The 20219-nt window shown below is 46.1% G+C and overlaps 2 protein-coding genes across 27 annotated transcripts in view; both read left to right on the forward strand.

Moving 5' to 3' along the window:
- NR1H3 (nuclear receptor subfamily 1 group H member 3) overlaps positions 1-5242 on the forward strand; it is a 38795-nt gene extending 33553 nt beyond the window's left edge. For all 4 annotated transcript variants that reach the window (XM_006261401.4, XM_059722834.1, XM_014602335.3 and 1 more), the window contains exons 7-9: positions 1574-1687; positions 2498-2592; positions 3228-5242. In XM_006261401.4, the coding sequence (XP_006261463.1) occupies positions 1574-1687; positions 2498-2592; positions 3228-3374 (356 nt within the window). In that variant the 3' untranslated portion in view covers positions 3375-5242. The remainder of the gene's footprint in view (positions 1-1573; positions 1688-2497; positions 2593-3227) is intronic.
- An 8321-nt stretch (positions 5243-13563) lies between these two features.
- Positions 13564-20219, forward strand: part of MADD (MAP kinase activating death domain) — a 123488-nt gene continuing 116832 nt past the window's right edge. For 11 of the 23 annotated variants that reach the window (XM_059722841.1, XM_059722845.1, XM_059722840.1 and 8 more), the window contains exon 1: positions 13566-13767. The gene's annotated coding sequence lies outside the window, so the exon portion shown is untranslated. Of the gene's footprint in view, positions 13768-13826; positions 13911-20219 lie in introns of those variants that run through there. The other 12 variants (XM_059722835.1, XM_059722838.1, XM_059722837.1 and 9 more) reach the window with 4 other exon arrangements.

Genomic DNA, 20219 nt, shown 5'->3' on the forward strand with positions numbered 1-20219 from the left:
TCTTACTCCCCACACCTGTCAGCACCCTTGCTGAGGGACTTGCTTCATCCCATGACCTGGTTCCCAGCCTCCAGTGAGTTCTCCCAGGTCTGGGGTGGGTGTGCAGAGGTGCTTCTGTGGTGTGGGGGCTGTTCAGGTGTAGTCTTTTTCTCTTCTGGAGTGTCCTTGCTGGATAAAAAGGTAGTTTTTAGATTGGAGAGGTGAGTATCACAAATTCTTTATAAAGCAGATGTAGTGGTATCTGTGGGCCTGGCTATAGATTACATCCTTGGTGGCTATATAGAACACCAATGAGGTGGTTCCTCAGTTTCTTGGAGAGTAATGCACAGCTTGTCAGTGCTTGTATATAGAGTGGCTTGGTCACCTGGAGTCTCTTAAGTATGATGTTCTTCTGCTAGAAAGACAATATCTGAGCATATGTGAGTAAGCTTCTTGTGTAAGTTAATTTGCAGCCCATTTCATTTGGATGAGTGTGGTGCCTGCCATGAGCACAGAGGTGGTTAGCTGCATTTAGTCTGAAGGCAGGTAGAAGTCAGGGTAAGGTGATATCTTAAGTTAACCGGGTCAGAGAGGCATGAGCTCTTATGGGTAACAACCTGTTTTGCCTTATGAAGTAGGTTGTTGACTATATGGCAGCTCATGCCCCTTTGAACCAGTTTGTTTCCAAGGTGCCACCCTACACTGCTAGCTTCCTTGGTGTGTTTGGGATGATCACTAGTTTTATAGAGGTCAGTGATCCATGGGGGCTTTTTGGCATATAGCTGTGAAGTGCCATTCTGGACGTGGATTATAGTATCTAGAAAGTTAATGTTGATGTAAGAGTGTTCTAGAAAAAAATTGATAGGAAGGTGGTATTTGTTGGAACAGTGGTAGAAATCTGTAGGAGAATTCAGATAGTTCATAGGATGAAAATGTCAAACATGTATCTCAGGTACTGTGATAGTTTAATGATGCAGTTTTCTAAAAACTCCTGTTTGGGTGGTTCTGATGTATAGTTTATGCTGTATCTGCTCTTTTTCCCAGACCTGAGGGAGGGTTTTTTATGCCTGAGAACTTGTCTGACATCTCTCTCAACTATATAGTTGGTCCAGTACAAGATATTACCTTGCTCCAAGGTCCAAGCACACCTTGCTTCTTGCACATTCCCTGGATCATCCTAGTTGGAACACTCCCACAGTACTATAAGTTGTCCAGGGGCATTTAAACCTTTGGAAGGTAGCTTCAGCCAATTAATAATAATAACAACAACATGGCCTGATTCCTTTTCCTTTTCTTCTCTCCTCCCCTGCCCCTCCAACCCTCAGGCATGTGTGCACACACAGTTCCCTAATAATCTGCTTTGTGAAGGGAGCCCCAGTTGCCCCGTTTATGGGCTATAAGGTAACTTCCCCTTTGGACTCCCCAGGAGTGTAAAGATGCTCCTCCAGGCCTTGCCTCCATCTCAGTTTTTTCTTCAGTAAGTTGCTCATGTCTTGCGTTGGGGGTGGGGGGGGAATGAGAGAGGCAGGGGGCAAAGGCCAGCACTAATCCTTGTTCCTTTCTCCTCCCCTGCCCCACTCCCCTCCCCCCACAGGATTGCAGTTCGAGTTCATTAACCCCATTTTTGAGTTTTCAAAGGGAATGAATGATCTACAGCTCAACGATGCTGAATATGCACTTTTAATTGCCATCAACATTTTCTCTGCAGGTAAACTCAGGAAAGAGGTGGAGAGCAGCATTCCTTAATTAACAATGCAGAAGGATAGGGCAGCCCTGGGACACAGTTTGAGGGAAGGGGTGACAGGGCTTTAAGAAGGGCAGGATCCTCTTATTGGTATTGAGTTGGTGTAGTATGACTTATGCTGTTCATATTCATTATGTACCGAGTGTTCTAGAGATCCCCTTCCACATGAGGGCAACTGTGCAGTGTTCTAAGAGCATGTTTTAGATCAGCTGAATTGTAATCAATCCCCTTCAGAAGCCATTATTATGCTGTATGAAGGCTTCTACTGCTCCTTTGGCAAAGGACAGTAGTGACCCCTAGTGGCCAGTTAGGGATAGTTTGAAGTGTGGGCCCATTACAGCACTAGGCCAAGTGCTGTGCAAGGATGCCGTTGGATCAGTATTTCCTCTGGTTTATTGATAGAAGGATCAATATTTCTTTATTTCTCCTGGTGGATTAGCTGCTGAAGAAAGTCTCCCATTCTTGTCTGAATGGAATAATGCCTCACATCTCCATTAGGTCTGGAATGTGAAACCCGGCAAGTTAGACCAGGCTGCCCTGGCTGGTAATCTTTTGCCACAAGGCTAACTCCTCTTATTCAACAGTTCATCCTAAACAAGGATGAGATGGAAATAGGCACAGGAAACTGAGTCTCCCAATGACTTCTTATCTTCACAAGATTGCTATTAGGAGAGCTGGGAGTTGAAGGGGAGGGAGTATCAAGAGATTGGGTTTAGCCTGGAATCTCAAGAATGGCGAAACTACCTACTCATTTATAATCCGTTTTTTTGGCAGACCGACCGAATGTGCAGGACCAGGCCTTGGTGGAGAGGCTGCAGCATACCTATGTAGAGGCCCTTCATTCTTACATTTGTATCAACAGACCAAATGTAAGTGCCTGGCTGAGTCCTGAGAATCAGCTGTCGTGTGTGTGTGTGTGTACATGGACTGACTTTAATCATCCTCTCATACAGTGCTCTTGCTCAGTTCTTAGTAGTTCTCCTGCCACTGGCATGTTCTAACTGCTGTCCTACAGTGGCTACTGTGGGAGAAGCAGGACCTGGAGAAGTTGTGAACTGCTGCTATAACCTTCTGTCCTGTAGCATTCTCAGCATCGCAACCTGCTGGGAAAGGCAGGGCCTGAAGTGTCTAAGAAGCCTCACATTACTGCTTCTGTCCCACTTCCTTCAGTGCCTCCTCTTGGAGGATGTAAGCTTATGCTTACAGGGCACTCAGTATGTGGTTAGTCTTCTGTGTAAAACTTTGGTCTAGTTTAGTGGTTCTCAAACTGCTTTGGGTCACATTCCCCCTTTTAAATTGGTTACACCCTTTGCACCCCCTTGATTTTGTCTTATGGGTAATAAAAGTAAGACTTAGTCATACAACCACTATGTAGCAACCTCTCCAGCAACTGGAGAGAGATTGTAGAGTTCTTCATTTTTTTTCTTCCTTTTCCTTGGTTTCCCCTTTCTTGTCCCTCTGCTTGCATGCAATCTCCTGACCATCTATTTATGTGACCCTGCAGGACCACCTGATGTTCCCGCGGATGTTAATGAAGTTGGTCAGTCTTCGGACTTTAAGCAGCGTCCACTCTGAGCAGGTGTTTGCCCTTCGATTGCAGGACAAAAAGCTCCCTCCTTTGCTCTCTGAAATCTGGGATGTGCATGAATGACCATGTGCTCTCAGGGCACTGACTTGGTGAAGTAACAGCCATCTCCCAGCCTTTGCTAACAAGAAGCAAAGCCAGCTTCTCTCCAGAGCACTGAACTGTAGGCTAGACAGTGCAGGGAGCAATGAGCCTGTGGTTTCTATGATGTGCTGAGACTGTGCAAGAGGCATCTGGGATAGATCAGATGGTTTGGGTTGCTGGGGGTCTGGGTATTTGTTTTTTGGGGCTTTTATTTTTAATCTTTGATTTTAGTGCCCTCCCCACAGCAATGGATAACGTGAAACCCCTCAGAATGGTGAACTGAACACCATATCCCAAACGTCTCTTCAAGGTCTGTTTTTCTTTTCTGAGCACATGTCCTGGGGTTTTGCCACACCTATCCTTTCCCCTTTCAGTGATTTTTTTTTTTTTTTTTTTTTTTGAATTTGAAAGTGAATTTGATTTGCAGGCATTTTGCCAAACCCTCTTAATCTTCGGGAGCAACCCAGACCAAAAGGCTTCTTCAGGGTCCCCAGCACACGTGAATCTGAGGATCTCAGGGAAGGGGGTTGGACTAGATGACCCTTGAGGTCCATTCCAGCCCTATGATTCCATGATTCTGTGTGGGTTTTCCTGGGGGATCGCTGGGTTTCTTGTACCTAAAGTCTCTGTTATGTGCTGCCCTTCACAAAGATTCCCAGAGAAGTGGCTTATTGCTGGCTATTTAATACTTGTGAGATGATGTTCTGTTGAGGTCCCGTCTGACCCTAGCATCTATAAGAACTGGGTGTATGGGGGAGGTTGTATGGGCAAGGATCATCTTCTGTGCCCAACAGGGAAAACATGCTTGAAGTTGTGGGGATTTTTTTTATAAAGTGACCCTTGACCACAGTACTGTCCTGTGGATCCCTATACAAGTCTGTTCACTTCTTTCATTTTGGAGCTGGGAAAAAAATAGTTTTAAAAATCATGGAACAGATTTTGTGTTGGGGTGGATCAGAAGAAAGTAAGGAAAATAGAAACATTGGTGTCTGGGCAAGAAAGGTGGCGGAACCCCCAGAAATGTAGAGTGTATTTCATGTGTTCCAATGAGAATGTCAAGATTATCAGCTGGGCAGAGAATACATTGTATTTATAGCATAATAACAGGTATTGCCCAACCTATGGGCTGCACTGCTTTCTGAGAACTCTGTCTGCAGGAGTTCTGAGCATAACTAGCTCTCCTTGAGTCTTCCCCCTTATGCCAAAGGTCTTTCCAAGTTGTATGGACAAGTTTTAGTCATTTCTTCTCTTGGTGTATGCAGATGTCCCCCATGTGATGAGTACTCTCCTGTTCTGGGATATCTAGGTTTTAAATCCTTTCCTCTTCATCTTGAGCAGTGGTGAGAATCACCCACCAGGGACTTATGCCTGTGGTCCTTTAAGTATTTTATTATGTAGAGCAATATTTTGTCTGACAAAAAAGATTTTAATTGCAAAATGTGCTAGTCATTATATAAGAAGCAACTTATTGAGTTAAATCCCTAAGATGTAACCCTAAATACCCCTGTGGCCTGATCTGATAAAACTTTTAACAGGGATCTGTTTGCCCAGTGAACATCCTGAGAACCTATGTTCACATGGACTTGTATAGGGTTTTTTTTTTTGGCTGTGTACCTGAACGCTACGCCCACGGTGAGGGTATTGTGTCTGTTTTGCACTTGAGGTTGGTCCCCTGCCACTGGCCTTCACTCTGCACCTTTGTAAAGCACTTGTAACAATCTGTAAAATAATCTGTTTTTATAACTCAATACAATTGCAGAAAATCTTGTTTTAAATCTGTATTTTTAACTAATCTGTTTGAGAAATGTTAATGTTTATATAAAAGAATAAAGCCTAATACAGGATATTGACATATTGTGGTATACCATCTTTGGGGTTTGCATAAGCTTTGGAACATTTGGTTCATTAGTCTGAAATCATGCAGAAGGTGAGGCATCTGACTAAGTACCATATTTACCTGAATACAAGATGACTGTGAATTTAAGATGACCCCCCTTCCCACTGTAATTGGATTCTATACATGGAAAATTTATAAATTTATTATAATTTTCCATGTATGGAATTAATTATTGGAGGATCATCTTAAATTCTCTCCCCCCCCCCCCACCCCCTCACCACTTAAGGGGGCAGGGAAAAGGTAATGAAGGAAGAAGTAATGGGGAAGGTGGTAGGGGAACAGACAGTGGGGAAAACCAGATGGGGGATGTGCTAGGGCAGGCAATGGAAGTGGTGGGGGGACAGGTGGTAGGGCAGTAAGGGGCAAGCCATGGAGCAAGCAGTTTGGGGGAGCTAGAGTGTGGGCAGTGAGAGAACCAGGCAGCTTACCCCTGCTGCCTGTGCCTGTCCCCCCACAGCCTCAGGACCTGATCCCCCTCTCCTCCCCCCCCCCCCGTGCTTCTGCACCCTGCAACCTTGGGTCCCTGCCCTCCTTCCTTCCTTCCATCTCTACCATTATCTGCCCCCTCCCCGCTTACCTTTGCTCCCAGCTGGCAGGCTCTGTCCCTGCTGCTGCAGCCTGTGGCACTGAGCATGGTTCTAGATCAGCTGGTAGCAGGGCAGAAGCTAGCACTGCTGCTACAGTGCCAGGCTGAGGCATGTGCTCCATGCTCCAGGCTGCAGCAAGGACAGAGCCTGCTGGGACAGAGCAAAGGCAAAGAGGAGTGCGGCAGAGGGGGAGAAGTGGTGCAGTGGGGAAACTGGGGGTAGTGGGGGCTTGAAGCTGCTGGGGAGGATTGGCAGGGGGTGTAGAGGCAGCAGGGCCGTGGCCTCAGCCCCAGCTCTGGCCCCAGGTTGGGGCTGGAGCTGCAGCAGCTGTCTGCCCCCTGCCACCTTGTATTCAATTATAAGGTGAGGGGCTTTTTCCCTATGTTAAATGGGGAAGAAAACCCCATCTTCTCATCAAGTAAATACAGTAGGTTATTGCCTATAAAGTCTCATGCCTCTCTAAACCAGCTAATCTCTAAGGCTATAAACACATATTGCCAAATGGAGTGAATCGGCTGTGCTGGGATGTGTTCTGTCACAGCTGATTTATTTCATTGGATGAAACAGATGTTGACTATTGTGCCACAGGGCCTCTTCTGCTCCCAGGCCTTCCCAGGCCCAATCCTGTAGGACAGCACTTAGTACATACCTCTGCAAGTGGGGAAACCGAAGGTGCCTTGCTTGCAGAGGCATGTCTGGGGATTGTAATGCCTCTGCAAGTAGGGAAACCTGGGCAGGCACTCCTGGGGGTTCAGGGGCCTGAACCTGCCTGCTGCAGGAATTCCCCAGGTTGCCTGCACTCCTCTGCCTTAAAACAAATGGATGTACATCACACATACTGCCTTTTAGCACAGCCACAAATTTGGGGATTGAAATCTGTTTACTTTGCCTTTTTGCTGCCAATAAAAATGTTTATGGCAGCACAAAGTGAATGTCTGTTTGCAACCTAAGGTGCTACCCTCCTTTGCACATACTGGATGAATGTTTTGTATGAGAACTGAGATTACTAAACATTTTCCTGTTTACCAGAGTTGGCTGATTTCACGGTGTAGGTCAAATGCAGCTTGTAGACACCCACAGCATATACTGCAGTGTGCGTTCTGCTTTGACTTGTGCTGCCATGGTCAAGATGCAGCATTGCATGCAGGGATCCATAGTGTAGTATGTTTAGTGTTCTGCAGTTTGGGTTTTTACCAAATTTCACCGATTTTTAAATTGCCTGATATTTATTTTTTTTTATTTTATTGAAGTTATTCAGTTTCTACTGATTTACACCCATTTTTCATATGCCTCCTGGGACCCATGCTGTGGCTCTGTTTCACGCCCCACCCCACCCTGGCTGGGTAGTGCCTGGTGGGGTGGGTGCGGAGGTCCCAGGGGCTCTGGCCCAGCGGCGCAGCTGGGGCTGACCTGCTCCAGTCAGTGCAGGGCAGGTCAGGGCTGGTGCAGGGAGGCAACTGGTGCTGGGGTGGTGGGTTCTCCCCCAACACCCCCCCCCCTTCACAAGCTTTCCTGTGTGCACATACACTGAGTGCTCCCTTCCCCCCCCAAATTTATTATTTTCCCTGATTTAAACCTGTTCTTGTTTTTTTTTCTCTTTTCTTCCTTTTATCCTGATTTCAATTCAGTTTTTATGTTTGGAAGATAAACCCTGAAAAATTCCCTGATTTTTTTTTTTTTTATTTTTATTTTTTTAAATAAAAACTGAAAATGCAGAACTTCAAGTATGCTGTATTTCTATCCCAGAGAAAGGAAGGCTGCAAATTGCTCTACATCATGTTCACTAGTACTCTTGCCTTCACCATAAAATGTAGCCATTAACACATCAAAATCCTAGTATAATCAAGGCAAGATATAATCTTAATATATTTTGTTGTAGTAAACTATTAGGTTCTACATGACTAAGCACTTTCTCCTTGAGCCTAGTCCAGCCTAGGGTTTAAGGACAGAACTGGCACATGGTAAGTCTCATATTGACTAGCTGACTGCCTTCCATGTGTTTTAAACATGGTCAAATTAAATCCTAGAGGGGGTCCAAGTTCATCTTGACCAGCAAACACAAAAAACATTAACCTGCCTCTCATTTAGTTGCTGCAAGAATTACAATAACAAAAGCCACATATACATCGCTTAAGTATGTGTTTGTACATGCTTTAGTTAATGCTCAAGTTCTATGGCTAAGGTGAGTTAAAGCCCATGCTTTGTCTGCTCTAACCCACTGAATCTCCACTGAGCCTATAGCTCAAGTATATGCTGTTGTACCCATGTTTAGATAGCTTTTCAGTGACATGCCATGTTTTTCCAGAGCCTGGCTGTTTCAAGCTATCTATATTCTCAGCTGCTGTGTGCTTCCTGTACACTGTAAAACTCCTGTGCTCTATTTACGTAAACCTTCAATCCACACAGCTTCATCCATTTTCTGAACAGCTAAGCAAAACTAACCAACCCAGCATGCTTCTGGGTCACATCAGCATTGTGGTTAACCTCTGGTGTGAACAGGAGTATAAGTCTGAGAGACAAATCTGAAACACATTTGTATAAACCACCCCAAAGGGCCTGGTACATGTGAAGACCAAGCAGCCTTCTGTCCAGCCCTAGAAGTACATTAAGTTAAAGATAAAGACCTCTAACCATGGAGATAGGGTGGTAACCACAAGTTGAGCAGCTCTCCACTTTCCTACCCTCACTATGAAAAGCTTGAGTGGCTATTTTGACTGCTGGATCCTCAACAGTGCCCTGAAACTAATAGTTTTATAGGGATGGTATGTTAGTTAGATCAGTGAGAGAGCGAGCAGGGAGGCACCAGAGGGGATCCCAGCAATAGAGGGAGCAGGACATCAAAAGAATGGACTCATGACTAAACTTGCTGCTTAGATGGAGCCTGGATCTGGACATGCAGCTGGAGGGATAAGGGTTTGCATTTCTGGGTTCTGTTTGGAATTAGGCCCAGGCTGGTGGGAAAGCAGTGCTGAAACCACAGCTGGGTAAGTGGCATTCATTATCTCTATTGTTAGGGGAAAACTGCAGCATGAATTGAAGTGCTCTTTTTAACTGTCACACACGTAGGCTGATATACAGTTGTACTGTTGCTACCATTACAACGTCCCAAGCAAACAAGAAATCCAGGTTGCTGCATTACGTGCAAGATGCCCTGAGGGCCTTAGTACCTGGTGTCCTTGTTCTGTGTATTCACAGCACGCCAGCCCACCATCAGGGCTGTGGCATCACTCTTGCTGTTAGTAAACCTCTACATCCTGGCTCAGCATCCTGTTAATGTTTATTCAGCATCCCCCCTGTTCCATGCAAGTGATGGTTTTGAATTCTTTTTTCATGCAAAAGAAAGTTAAGACTGTTAACAAGATTACCAGGCAGGGCACATTTCAAACAGCAGCCTTGGGACTCCATAGTTCTTTCTGTTTCTCCATGTGCTGTTCAGTTGGCAGGTGCTAAAAAACCCCTCTATAAATAGATAGCTTCCTAGCAGTATTTTTGAAGGTTGGTTTGTCTTTTACTCAGGGATTCCCAGTGGATTAAAATCCTCAGAGCCCGCCCTGACCTGAAATAATATTAAATTCTGTGCTGTTACTAGTACCCAACCCCCTTTCACACACAGCCACAACACACAAAAGTTTGCTTGTAAATAATTAAAATCAAAATTCCCCACAAATTGTATCTCTGGTCGGAGTGCCTGGCTAGAAGGAACAAAAGAACAGGCCAACATTAGAGTATAAAGAGTAACCAAGTACCCCAGCTCAATAATGCATTGAACAGATACAGAATGAAAATCCTTCTGCCCCCAATAGACAACAAATAATCAGCTTTTTCCTTTCCCTGGAAGGGACTTCTACTTGAGCAAAACCATACCCACAGCACCAGGTTCTTGAAGACAGAACCCTCACACTGCATAGGAATAGAAAAGAGGATCAGTGATGACATGTTGCATGATGTTCACAGTTAGACAAATATACCTGAAGCATCAGAGAGGGGAGGATGAAACTCTTTTATATTTTCCTCAAGTGCAACCAGGAGATAAGGGCCAATGACCAAATGCAGCAGAAGCTGTATGAGCAGTTGGTCATCCTGATGACCACCCGACTACTGCTTCCAGCACCAGCACCCACAGCCTTATCAATTTCTGCAGCCAATTATATAGCTGCTGGAAAATGTTGGGGCTGGCTGGGTTGTGAGCCACTTCATGAATTGAAATGGGCAGACAGATGTTCTATTTGCTCCACCCCTGTTCAAGAGTGTACAAATCAGTGAATTTATTCAAGCGGAGAAGAAAAATACATATGCTCAGAGCTGGCTTTAGGGCAGGGTGATGTGGGCAACTGCCCAGGGTGCTGCGATCAGTGGGGTGCCACACACATACACACACATGTGAGTAGCCTGCACTCACAACAGCGCTCTCCCCCCACCCCACCCGGCCCTGGCTGATTTATACCCGAGGCAGGAGAAGCAGTGCCCAGCCCAGCCCCACCTCCTGCCTCCAGCGGCTCAGGAGGAGTTGGGTTGGGCAATATAGGCAGCAGTAGGGCAGGAAATTTGCAGGAAATGCTGAGCTGGGTAGAGTTGCAGACACTTTTTGGAGGGTAGGATTAGGATTCAGAATGACCATGATGAACTAGAAAAACAGTCTGAAATTCATCTAATTCAATAAAAGACACACGAAAACCCCTGTATTTAGGACAGAATAATCATATGCCCAAATAAATACTGGGCAATGACTGGGAACATGAGACAACAGTGTGCTCTTGCTGCAAAGAAAACAATAGCATACCAGGTTGTTTTGGCAGAAGTGTTGCCTGCAAGTCAAGGGAAGTGATTCTTCAGTTCTATTCTGCATCAGTGAGGCCTCACTTGGAGTACTGTGTCCAGTCTTTGGCACTGCACATGGACAAACTGGAAGGGGTCCAGTACTAAAAAAAAAAAAAAAAAAAAAAAAAAAAAAGCTAGATGTCTAAGAAACCTGCTTTACAAAGAGAGGCTGGGAAAAACCAGGATTATTTTAGTATGAAGAAGGGAAAAGGGCCAATGTGGTCCCCATTTTCAAGAAGGGGAGGAATAAGGACCTGGGCAACTATAGGCCAGTCAGTCTCACCTCCATCCTTGGCAAAGTCTTTGAAAAAATTATCAAGGCTTACATTTGTGAGAGCCCGGCCAGACAAATTATGCTGAGGGGAAACCAGCATGGGTTCGTAGCAGGCAGATCATGCCTGACTAATCTAGTCTCTTTTTATGACCAGGTTACGAAACGCCTGGACACAGGAGTAGGGGTGGATGTCGTATACTTAGACTTCAGGAAGGCCTTCGATACGGTATCCCACCCCATACTGGTGAACAAGTTAAGAGACTGTGACTTGGATGACTACACAGTCCAGTGGGTGGCAAATTGGCTAGAGGGTTGCACCCAGAGAGTTGTGGTGGATGGGTCGGTATCGACCTGGAAGGGTGTGGGCAGTGGGGTCCCGCAGGGCTCGGTCCTTGGACCGATACTCTTTAATGTCTTCATCAGTGACTTGGACGAGAGAGTGAAGTGTACTCTGTCCAAGTTTGCGGATGACACAAAGCTGTGGGGAGAAGTGGACACGCTGGAGGGCAGGGAACAGCTGCAAGCAGACCTGGATAGGTTGGACAAGTGGGCAGAAAACAACAGAATGCAATTCAACAAGGAGAAATGCAAAGTGCTGCACCTAGGGAGGAAAAATGTCCAGCATACCTACTGCCTAGGCAATTACCTGCTTGGTGGAACGGAAGTGGAAAGGGATCTTGGAGTCCTAGTGGACTCCTAGTGGACTCCAAGATGAACATGAGTCGGCAGTCTGACGAAGCCATCAGAAAAGCTAATGGCACTTTATCGTGCATCAGCAGATGCATGACGAATAGATCCAAAGAGGTGATACTTCCCCTCTATCGGGCACTTGTCAGACCGCAGCTGGAGTACTGCGTGCAATTCTGGGCACCACACTTCAAGAGGGATGTGGATAACCTGGAGAGGGTCCAGAGAAGGGCCACTCGTATGGTTAAGGGCTTGCAGACCAAGCCCTATGAGGAGAGACTAGAGAACCTGGACCTTTTCAGCCTCCGCAAGAGAAGGACGAGAGGCGACCTTGTGGCTGCCTATAAGTTCATCAAAGGGGCACAGAAGGGAATTGGCGAGGTTTTATTCACCAAGGTGCCTCGGGGGGTTACAAGAAATAATGGCCACAAGCTAGCAGAGAGCAGATTTAGATTGGACATTAGGAAGAACTTCTTCACAGTTAGAGTGGCCAAGGTCTGGAATGGGCTCCCAAGGGAGGTGGTGCTCTCCCCTACCCCGGGGGTCTTCAAGAGGAGGTTAGATGAGCATCTAGCTGGGGTCATCTAGACCCAGCACTCTTTCCTGCCTATGTAGGGGGTCGGACTCAATGATTTATTGAGGTCCCTTCCGACCCTAACATCTATGAATCTATGAAGGGAAGACGGAGTGGGATTGGGTAACAAATTTCAAATACCTGAAGAGTGGTTATAAAGAGGATGGTGACAGACTGTTCTCTGTGGCTACATGGGACAGGGCAAGAAGCAACAGTCCTAAATTTCAATAATGGAAATTTATCTTGGAGATTAGGAAGGACTTCCTAACTATGCGGGTGGCTAAATGTGGGCATAGATTATCTGGAGAGGTTGTGAACTCTCCATCCTTGAAAATTTTTAAGAGCAGACTGGACCAATGCTTGGCTAAGGTTGTTCAGACAGGGATGATGCTACCTTGAGCAGGAGGGTTGGATGAGATCAGTGGTTCTCAACCTTTTTTGTACCAGGATCCATTTGTAAACAGCAACGGTCAGTCCCAGCCCAGTGCCCCTCGCTCCTAACCCACTGTCTGCCCCCCAGCTGTGTGTGGGGCAGGAGGTGGGTGCGTGGGGCACTGGCGGGTCCTTGCAGGCTGGCAAGCCATTGTTTCCCCCATTTTTCTCCTTTAAAGGAGAATCCATTTTTAAAGTTTGGTCACAACTCTTTCATATATTCTTGCGACCTACTTTTGGGTCATGACCCACAGGTTGAGAAATACTGGACTAGATGACCTCTTCAGGTCCCTTCCAGTCCCATCTTTCTATGGGTCCTGCTACATGTTCAAATTAAAGCTGTCTAGAAACCAGCTCTAGAGTTGTTACACATTTTCAAGCACTAACTTTATAGTTGGCTGACTCCTTTTACAACTGGATACTCATTTTTATCTATATGGCAACTGTCACACGTTACACCTACAGCCTGCTTAACCAGATAATCATGTCTGAGGTTGTAACCTGGCCACCCCTTGGCATCATCAAGCCAGGACTAGGCCACAAAGTTATTCCACAAAAAAACGGGTAATAACTTTGTGGCTGGTTCCTCTGATGCCAGGCCCAGAAGCTGTGGCCAGTTGCGGCCCAAGGCGCCCCCTGCCCTCCGGCAGAGCCGGGACCCCGCCAAACGCGTGACCTGGCAGGAGGCAGGGCTGTGCGGCATCTGGCCTCGACGTGCCCATCTGGAGGGGCCCAAACCACCCGGGCCAACTCCGCGTCTGGCGCGCGCCTGCCACAGGGCTGGGCTTTGTGTTCCCAGTGCCAGGTGCCGCAGCCACGCCCTCCGCCACAGCACCCCGCGGGGCGGGGAGACAGAGGGGCGGGAGCCGACGCCAGGAGTGCCTCCCGCCTGCGCCTGCCCACGCAAAGCACTCTCCCGCCCCCACTTTGCGCACGGCTGTGAGCTTGCCGCGGCCCCCCCCCCGGCGGCCGGTGCGGAGTGGTTTGCTCCGCTCCCCTCTCCCCCGCGCCGGTGGTTCGCTCTTCTCCACTCCGGGCTGTGGATGCGGAACTGGGCGCGCGGGTTGGGGCGGCGCGATCGCTGGGGACCAGGCCTGCGCCGGCCGGTGAGTGCCGCGCCGCGCCGCGCCGCGCCGCGCCGCGCGTGGGGGGCGGTTGCCGGGGCGGGGTCTCGGGCGCGGGGAGGGGCGTGTGCCCCCCGTGCGGACACGGGGCCGGGCGCGTGCTCAAGCGGGTGCCCGGAGCGCAGGTAAGCGGGGGGGGGGTGTGCCCCGGCTGGGCGGTGTGATGCCCCGGGAGCCCTTGGCAAGGTCACTGTGGGGAGGCTGAGGGCCGGGAAGGGGCTGGTGGCGGCGACCTGCGGCCCAGGTCCGTGCCCCGCTGTGGCGGAGCTGTCACGTGCTGGAGGCGCCCCCCGCAGCTCGGCCGCGGCAGCGGAGGGGTTAAGGGAGGCTGATGAAACGGGGCCAGGAGAGCCCCCTCCTCCCCGAGAGGTCCCAGCCGCCTTTTCCTTTCACCTGAGGAGCAGGAAGCAGGTCCCCTCCCTGTCAGGATCCGGCTTCATTCCCTATATTGCCTCTGTCATCCCCGCTGGCTGCATCCCTCTTTCTGGGTGTTTGGACCAGGGTGTTGTCCAGAGCTGCGGGTTTGGCTCCACCTGTGTTGGTCCAGGAGGAAAGGACTCGGGTAAAGGCATGAGCAGAGAGAAGCCAGTTTTTGTTGCTTCATTTTGTTTCCCACATCTCGGCTTCTAGAGGTTCAGGCTAAGCCATGGCAGAGTCTCATTGAAAATGCATTATAAATGCGGAGTCATACATTGAAAATGCATTATAAATGCGGTCTCATGCAGTCTTAACTCTGCCTTCTTGGATGTGGCAAGAGGGATAGCGAATATAACCGTACCTTACCCCTCCCTAAGCAAACCTGCACATTCACTGTGTTGCGTTACTGGGAAAACTATGACATTCTTTTTTAACTTAATGAACCCTGGTATTGTGTTCACTTTTAATATCTCATTGTACATCTAATAAAAAAAATGCAAGCTCATTGGTTGCATCCCAGAATGTCTCCCTTGGAGAGCAAAAAGATGCCTTATCTGCACTAATAATAGCAAACCTTGTACATATTGATGTGGTGGATAGGTCTTGCATGTTTTTATCACAGTGATGAAGAAAAAAAAACCCAACTCAGGTTTTCCAGGTGTGATGGTTAATGTGTCCTATCAGCTCTAGCACGCACCTACTCTGTTATTAGCACCAGAGCAGATGGTGTTTTGCTTAACACAAAAAGGATTAGGGGGGCGCTTGGAGGAACAGAACCCAACCAGGCACCATCTTTTTCTAGTATAGTTGGAAGTGAAGTTAAGGCCTGCGTGATTGCAAATGATGGAGATAATGCATACGACTGCTGGCACTGTTAGATTTCTTAACTATTTGCTTCCAGATTTTTTAGACCATGAGCAAAGGGTAAATATATACTATGTGTATATATGTTTTTGGAGAAGGAAATCTTTCAAATTGACACTCTTGGAAATATATGCAGATAGTTTAGTTTAAACCTAGTCTCGCTTAATTGGATGCTGGGGCCTGTACGGATGAAGGTTCCTTTTTGAAGTTCATAAAGGACAAATTGGGCCTACCTAACTAGATCATTGCTTGTATGGAATATCAGGATTGGTGTCTGAAGGGAAATTGGTAGAAGCAGGATTTGAAGTTTAGTAAAATGATTGACTGAAGTCTCTCAAATTATTTTTCTTCAAATGAATTACAGTGTACTTTGATTTGACATGGTCTGTGGGATCAAAGCTTCATAATATTAATGAAGAATATTAAGTAGCAGAGAGAGCTCTTAGGGAAAGCCCAGTAGTTAGTTTAACATCTTCCATTTTTCTGTTTACTCCTGCTGAATGTTAGTGAAAAATGCATGTATTAGCAGGTTACAAAAGCTGATGACCTAGAGAGATTTAAAATTAAGGACAGATTAACTTAAAACAGTGCCTCTAGTATATGTGGGGAAAAGTGCTGGAAATATGCATTCAGTAGGAGAATGATATTTTGGAAACAAGACTATATGGAAGAATGAAGATTGAGAGTGGTTAGAAAATTAGACATGAATTTGATACAAATTTTGCTGCCATACACTGCAATTTTTGAGCTTCTCTGGTAGAAGCATTATGTAATCCAGTCTGGAGTGTGCTAATCTTTCCCTTGGGGCTTTTGGCTAAGATTAAATGTAACAAGCTGAATACTTGATATGTTCTCTGCTTAGGGTGCAGTTGCGGATGGTCACTGTCTATGGTCAACTGGCTGTCTCAATTTCTGCTATTATCTTTTGGCTCTGTTGTGACTGTACCGGGGATATTCCAGGTGCAAATCCAGTTCAGAAAGATACTGACCTATTAGAAGGAAAATGGAAAAGTCTGGCTGTTGGTCAGAAATTTGGAATAACTGATTTTGAAGCAAGAATTAAGAAGTAAAATTTATAGTTTGACTAAATGTTTAAGGTGGAGGTATGAAATGCTGTAGTTTTTAATTATGCCAGAGGTATAAATAATCAGGAGGAGAAAGAAACCTGTTAGTGATTCAAGAATGTATAATTATGATAGAGGGTGTGAAAATGAGCAGAAGAGACTGAACCATGAGAGATATTTTTTTTTAAATTGGACACCCTTCTTCAGTGTGGAACATTCAGTGTACTTTAGCCCCTAGAAAGTTAGTCAGGTTGTCTTAAATTTTAAACCTAGAAAGCACATTATGATCACACCATCAGAGCTCCTACACAACAGATCCTTCAGTAATTCCTGCATGTATCACTTAACTTCTAGCTAAGCCAAAGAACATCTTTAGAAAGACATTCAGTCTTTTATTTGAAGACTTCCAATGACAGAGACTCCATCACATCCCTATCAGACTATTTCAATGGCCAGTGACCCTTACTTAGAAGTGCAGTCTATTTCTAGGCTGAATTTGTCTGTTAGAGATGGAGGGGCCAATTTAAAGAGACTCTAAAGCATCAGCTCAGAGCACCTGTCAGTACAAATGACTTGCTGCTCTAAACCTAAGACACTGTCACCCAGGCTGGGAGTTTGAAACCCAACAGCCACTGAACACTGAGCTGTCTTGTTAACTGGTACTGATTGCTTTTTTTCCTTTACTGACTAGTTGGCAAGGCTTAGTCTGCTCTAGTTCAGAGGTATTCTTTGCATGAGTCTAAACTATTCATTCTGAGACAACTTTTGCTGCACGTTAAGAAACAGTAGCCCAGTGAGAATGCTGTATATCCAGGTTATTAGTGTGAAATAATAATTCATCAATACAGTAATGGAGTAATGCAACCTGTGCATTTTCTGTTTCTTCCACAGCCTGCTTAACACTTCACAGCTGTTTGCAGTCTCAAAAGAGGGGCTGGATATCAGTTCAATCATGAAGAAATGATCCGTGTGACACTTCAGGGGGAAGGAGGTATCCCTCTCCCCATTTTATATATAGGGAAATGAGCCATTGAGTGTGTAACTTGGCCGGTGTCATAGGATTTGATGAAGTAAGCTGTAGGCTACCAGAGCTCATGCCTCTCTGAATGAGTTAGTCTGTAAATTGCCACACTGCCCTGTCCTCTGCCGAACTTCAGACTAACACAGCTAACTAACTACCTCTCTCTTGACCAACATCAAACAGGGTGTTGTGCCAAACCTAGGATTTGAACTCGTATTCCTGAATCCCTTTTCATTGCCTGAATTTAAAAAAGGCATCTTTTTTCTTGATTTTGCTGTGTCTCTTTCCTTTATTACGGTTGTAAGCTGTAGTGTTCACAGTTGGCTTCTCTTAGCTGGAAGAAAATGATTCCTCTCTCATGCTGTGCAGCCCTTTGGGGGCACTTCTGTTTCTTCTCATGTTTTGGGCCCTTCAAGATGTGTTCTGCTGGAATTTGATACTTTTTGGTCCAGGCCAGGGAGAACTCTAGATTGCAGTGGTTGGAGACTCCTGTCCTTTCTGGGTGAAGTGAATTTCCTGCTGGTTAAATGTGCTGAGTTGACAGTTCCAGGTATGAATCATCTGCTTGTTCATAGAGTAGGTATTCCTTTACCTTATTTCTTACCAGTGCAGTTAATTTGTGTTCCTTGTGGGGAGATCTGTCCTTTTTGCCTGGTCCTTTGGGGGTACATTTTTAAATACTGTGAACTCAAGGGCCTAATTAACGCCTCTTCTGAAAGCAGTTCTGGTGAGGAGGATGTATCTTCTTTAGAACAAAGGAGATACCCACCAAATTCATTTCTCCCAAGGGTTGCTGAACAACCATTTGATGATAACTATGTTTCCAAGAGTTAACTAACTGGTATGAAAGGAATGATGTAGTATTAGCCTTTGCCACAGAGTTCTGCCAGAGCTGATATAGCTCTGCCAGCAACACTCCTGATAGGGATGCATTCCCTGGAGTTTCTGTCATGAGGAAGCTGGTGTAGATCTGTCAGTAGACCTGCTGGCAGAGCTGTGGCCACACCAGGAAGGGTGGCCATTGCTGCTCTAGATAAAACATCATTGGCTCCTATAGGGTAGAGTTCAAATGCCGTGTTTCCCTTGACCGTCCCATCACTCTCTTCTTCTTACCACTTTTTGTGCATGGACTCTTAATGAGAACTGGATTTTCCATTCTCTCTTCATCATGGTGTTGGTGCTTAGTATGGAAGGACCTTGTGCAGCCCACCATCCTGTCTCCTGCTTAGCTCTAAAGGTTTTTTTGGGAAGTAACTTTTTCTTCACCCTTCCCTGACAACACTTCATACAATGCTTTTGTGGCACTTGAGAACAAGTCTGTCAAACTGGAATCTCCCACATGCCAGAACACTAACCCCAAAGACACTGAATCCATCCTGTGCATCACTTCCTGCCCTGGCCTGACCAGAACGAGAACCAGAAATTGTAAGAACTTAGTAGAAGGCTGGTGTGGGTTGGGAGGATCTGGGCCATTGTTACATGTATAGACAGTTTGAAGAAGGCATGAAGTACTAGGGGAGACACCTCATCCCACTTTATGGGCTATGTTTGTTGGGGAAGGGGGAAGTTACAGTGACTGGTCTGGAAGTGAAATGGCAGGGGCATAGGTTGCTGAGTGCTAGGTCAGGGAGTAGGTACATTCCAAAATCTATTCAACTTTGGATTTATACATTTCTCAATTTCATGCCCTTTGGAGATGCACAGGAACCACTGACATCATTTATCAGTGTTCCCTTCCTGATCCCTTCTTTTCCACTGAACAGTTTTTTTCATCTCTCAGTTGGCTAGGGCAGAGGAGTTCTCCACTTCATTTGCAGCTTTGATATGCATGAGTATATTGTGAGGATCCTGGGGAGCAGTTTCTTGACCTGTTGTATTTCTTCCCCAAGAAGGAGAACTGAAATTCCAGCTTAAGGATTCTGTGAAAGATATTACTTGCAAAATAAATAGCATGAACAACTCTTGGGCTTCAAATCTGCCTAAGAGGAGGCCATCAATCATATAGGAACGTAGGGCCAGAAGAGACCTCATGAGCTCCTGCCTTCTTTTCTCTGTTGTCCGGCCAGGTTGCTTCTGATCTGTCTGCTGCTCTCTTGCGATGTCTCTTCTTGTGGGCATAGTCCCTGATTTGGAGCTGCTCTATCTGAAGGGTGGCATAGTGACATCAGAGAGGGCTCTGATAAGAAGTGAATAATTTAAGGGTTCACTTCTTCTTAGTTTGTATCCAGCAACGCCCTTGTTTTAAGTGCTTTGTACTTGTTGCCTTACCATCATATCAAAGCTGCTTTTTAATTTTTCATGGCTGTTGATCTCCAGTTTATTGCTTGTGAAAAAAGGCCTCTCAGCATCTATAGTGTCAGAACTCTGGCCTGCTTAATGCATAGAGAAGTGAATATAGGACTGGAAAGGACCTCTTGGATTATTAAATCTAGTCCCCTGCTGCTGCAGGCAATGCTGATAATCAGAGCAAAATTTAGCCTAAGAATATCTTCTAGTAACATATTGAAGGGGGGTGACCAGGGTACTACCTCTGAGCACTGGCCCTGAGGGGCTCAAAAATAACAGCAGCTGTGTTGCTGGCCTGGCTACAGCTGGGCTGCTGCAGCCTCTGATGCTGCCCCATGTGGCTACTGTCCAGGGTGCTCAAGTGTCCAGTTATGCCTCTGGTATCTTCCCTTTAGAAACAAGCAACTATGATGTTGTATCTAAAACTTTAATACCATGGCACTTGAGGAAGATCCTGACTAATCCAGTTCAGGGCAACACGATTTGTGATTTTGAGTATTGCACAACCTGTATAAACAGACTTTGAGCTGTAATTTAAAGACAGATGGCAAGCTGATGAAGCAGAGGGAAACTGCTGCAAATGGAAAGATATGCATCAGAGAAGGCTCTTGCAGCTGTCACAGCAAGCTTGCATGAGGTGCAGACAGAGGATGGGCTGAAAAAGCATGGATAGAAGTGAGAAAGACAATACTGTAAGATACAGCTTACCAAAACAAATCCCTGGAGGTTAATTTAAAAAAAAAAAAATCAATCTTTAGCTGGATCCTTCAGATAAAGGGGAA

Source organism: Alligator mississippiensis, chromosome 2 (genome assembly GCF_030867095.1).
Source record: "Alligator mississippiensis isolate rAllMis1 chromosome 2, rAllMis1, whole genome shotgun sequence".
Taxonomy (NCBI): domain Eukaryota; kingdom Metazoa; phylum Chordata; order Crocodylia; family Alligatoridae; genus Alligator; species Alligator mississippiensis.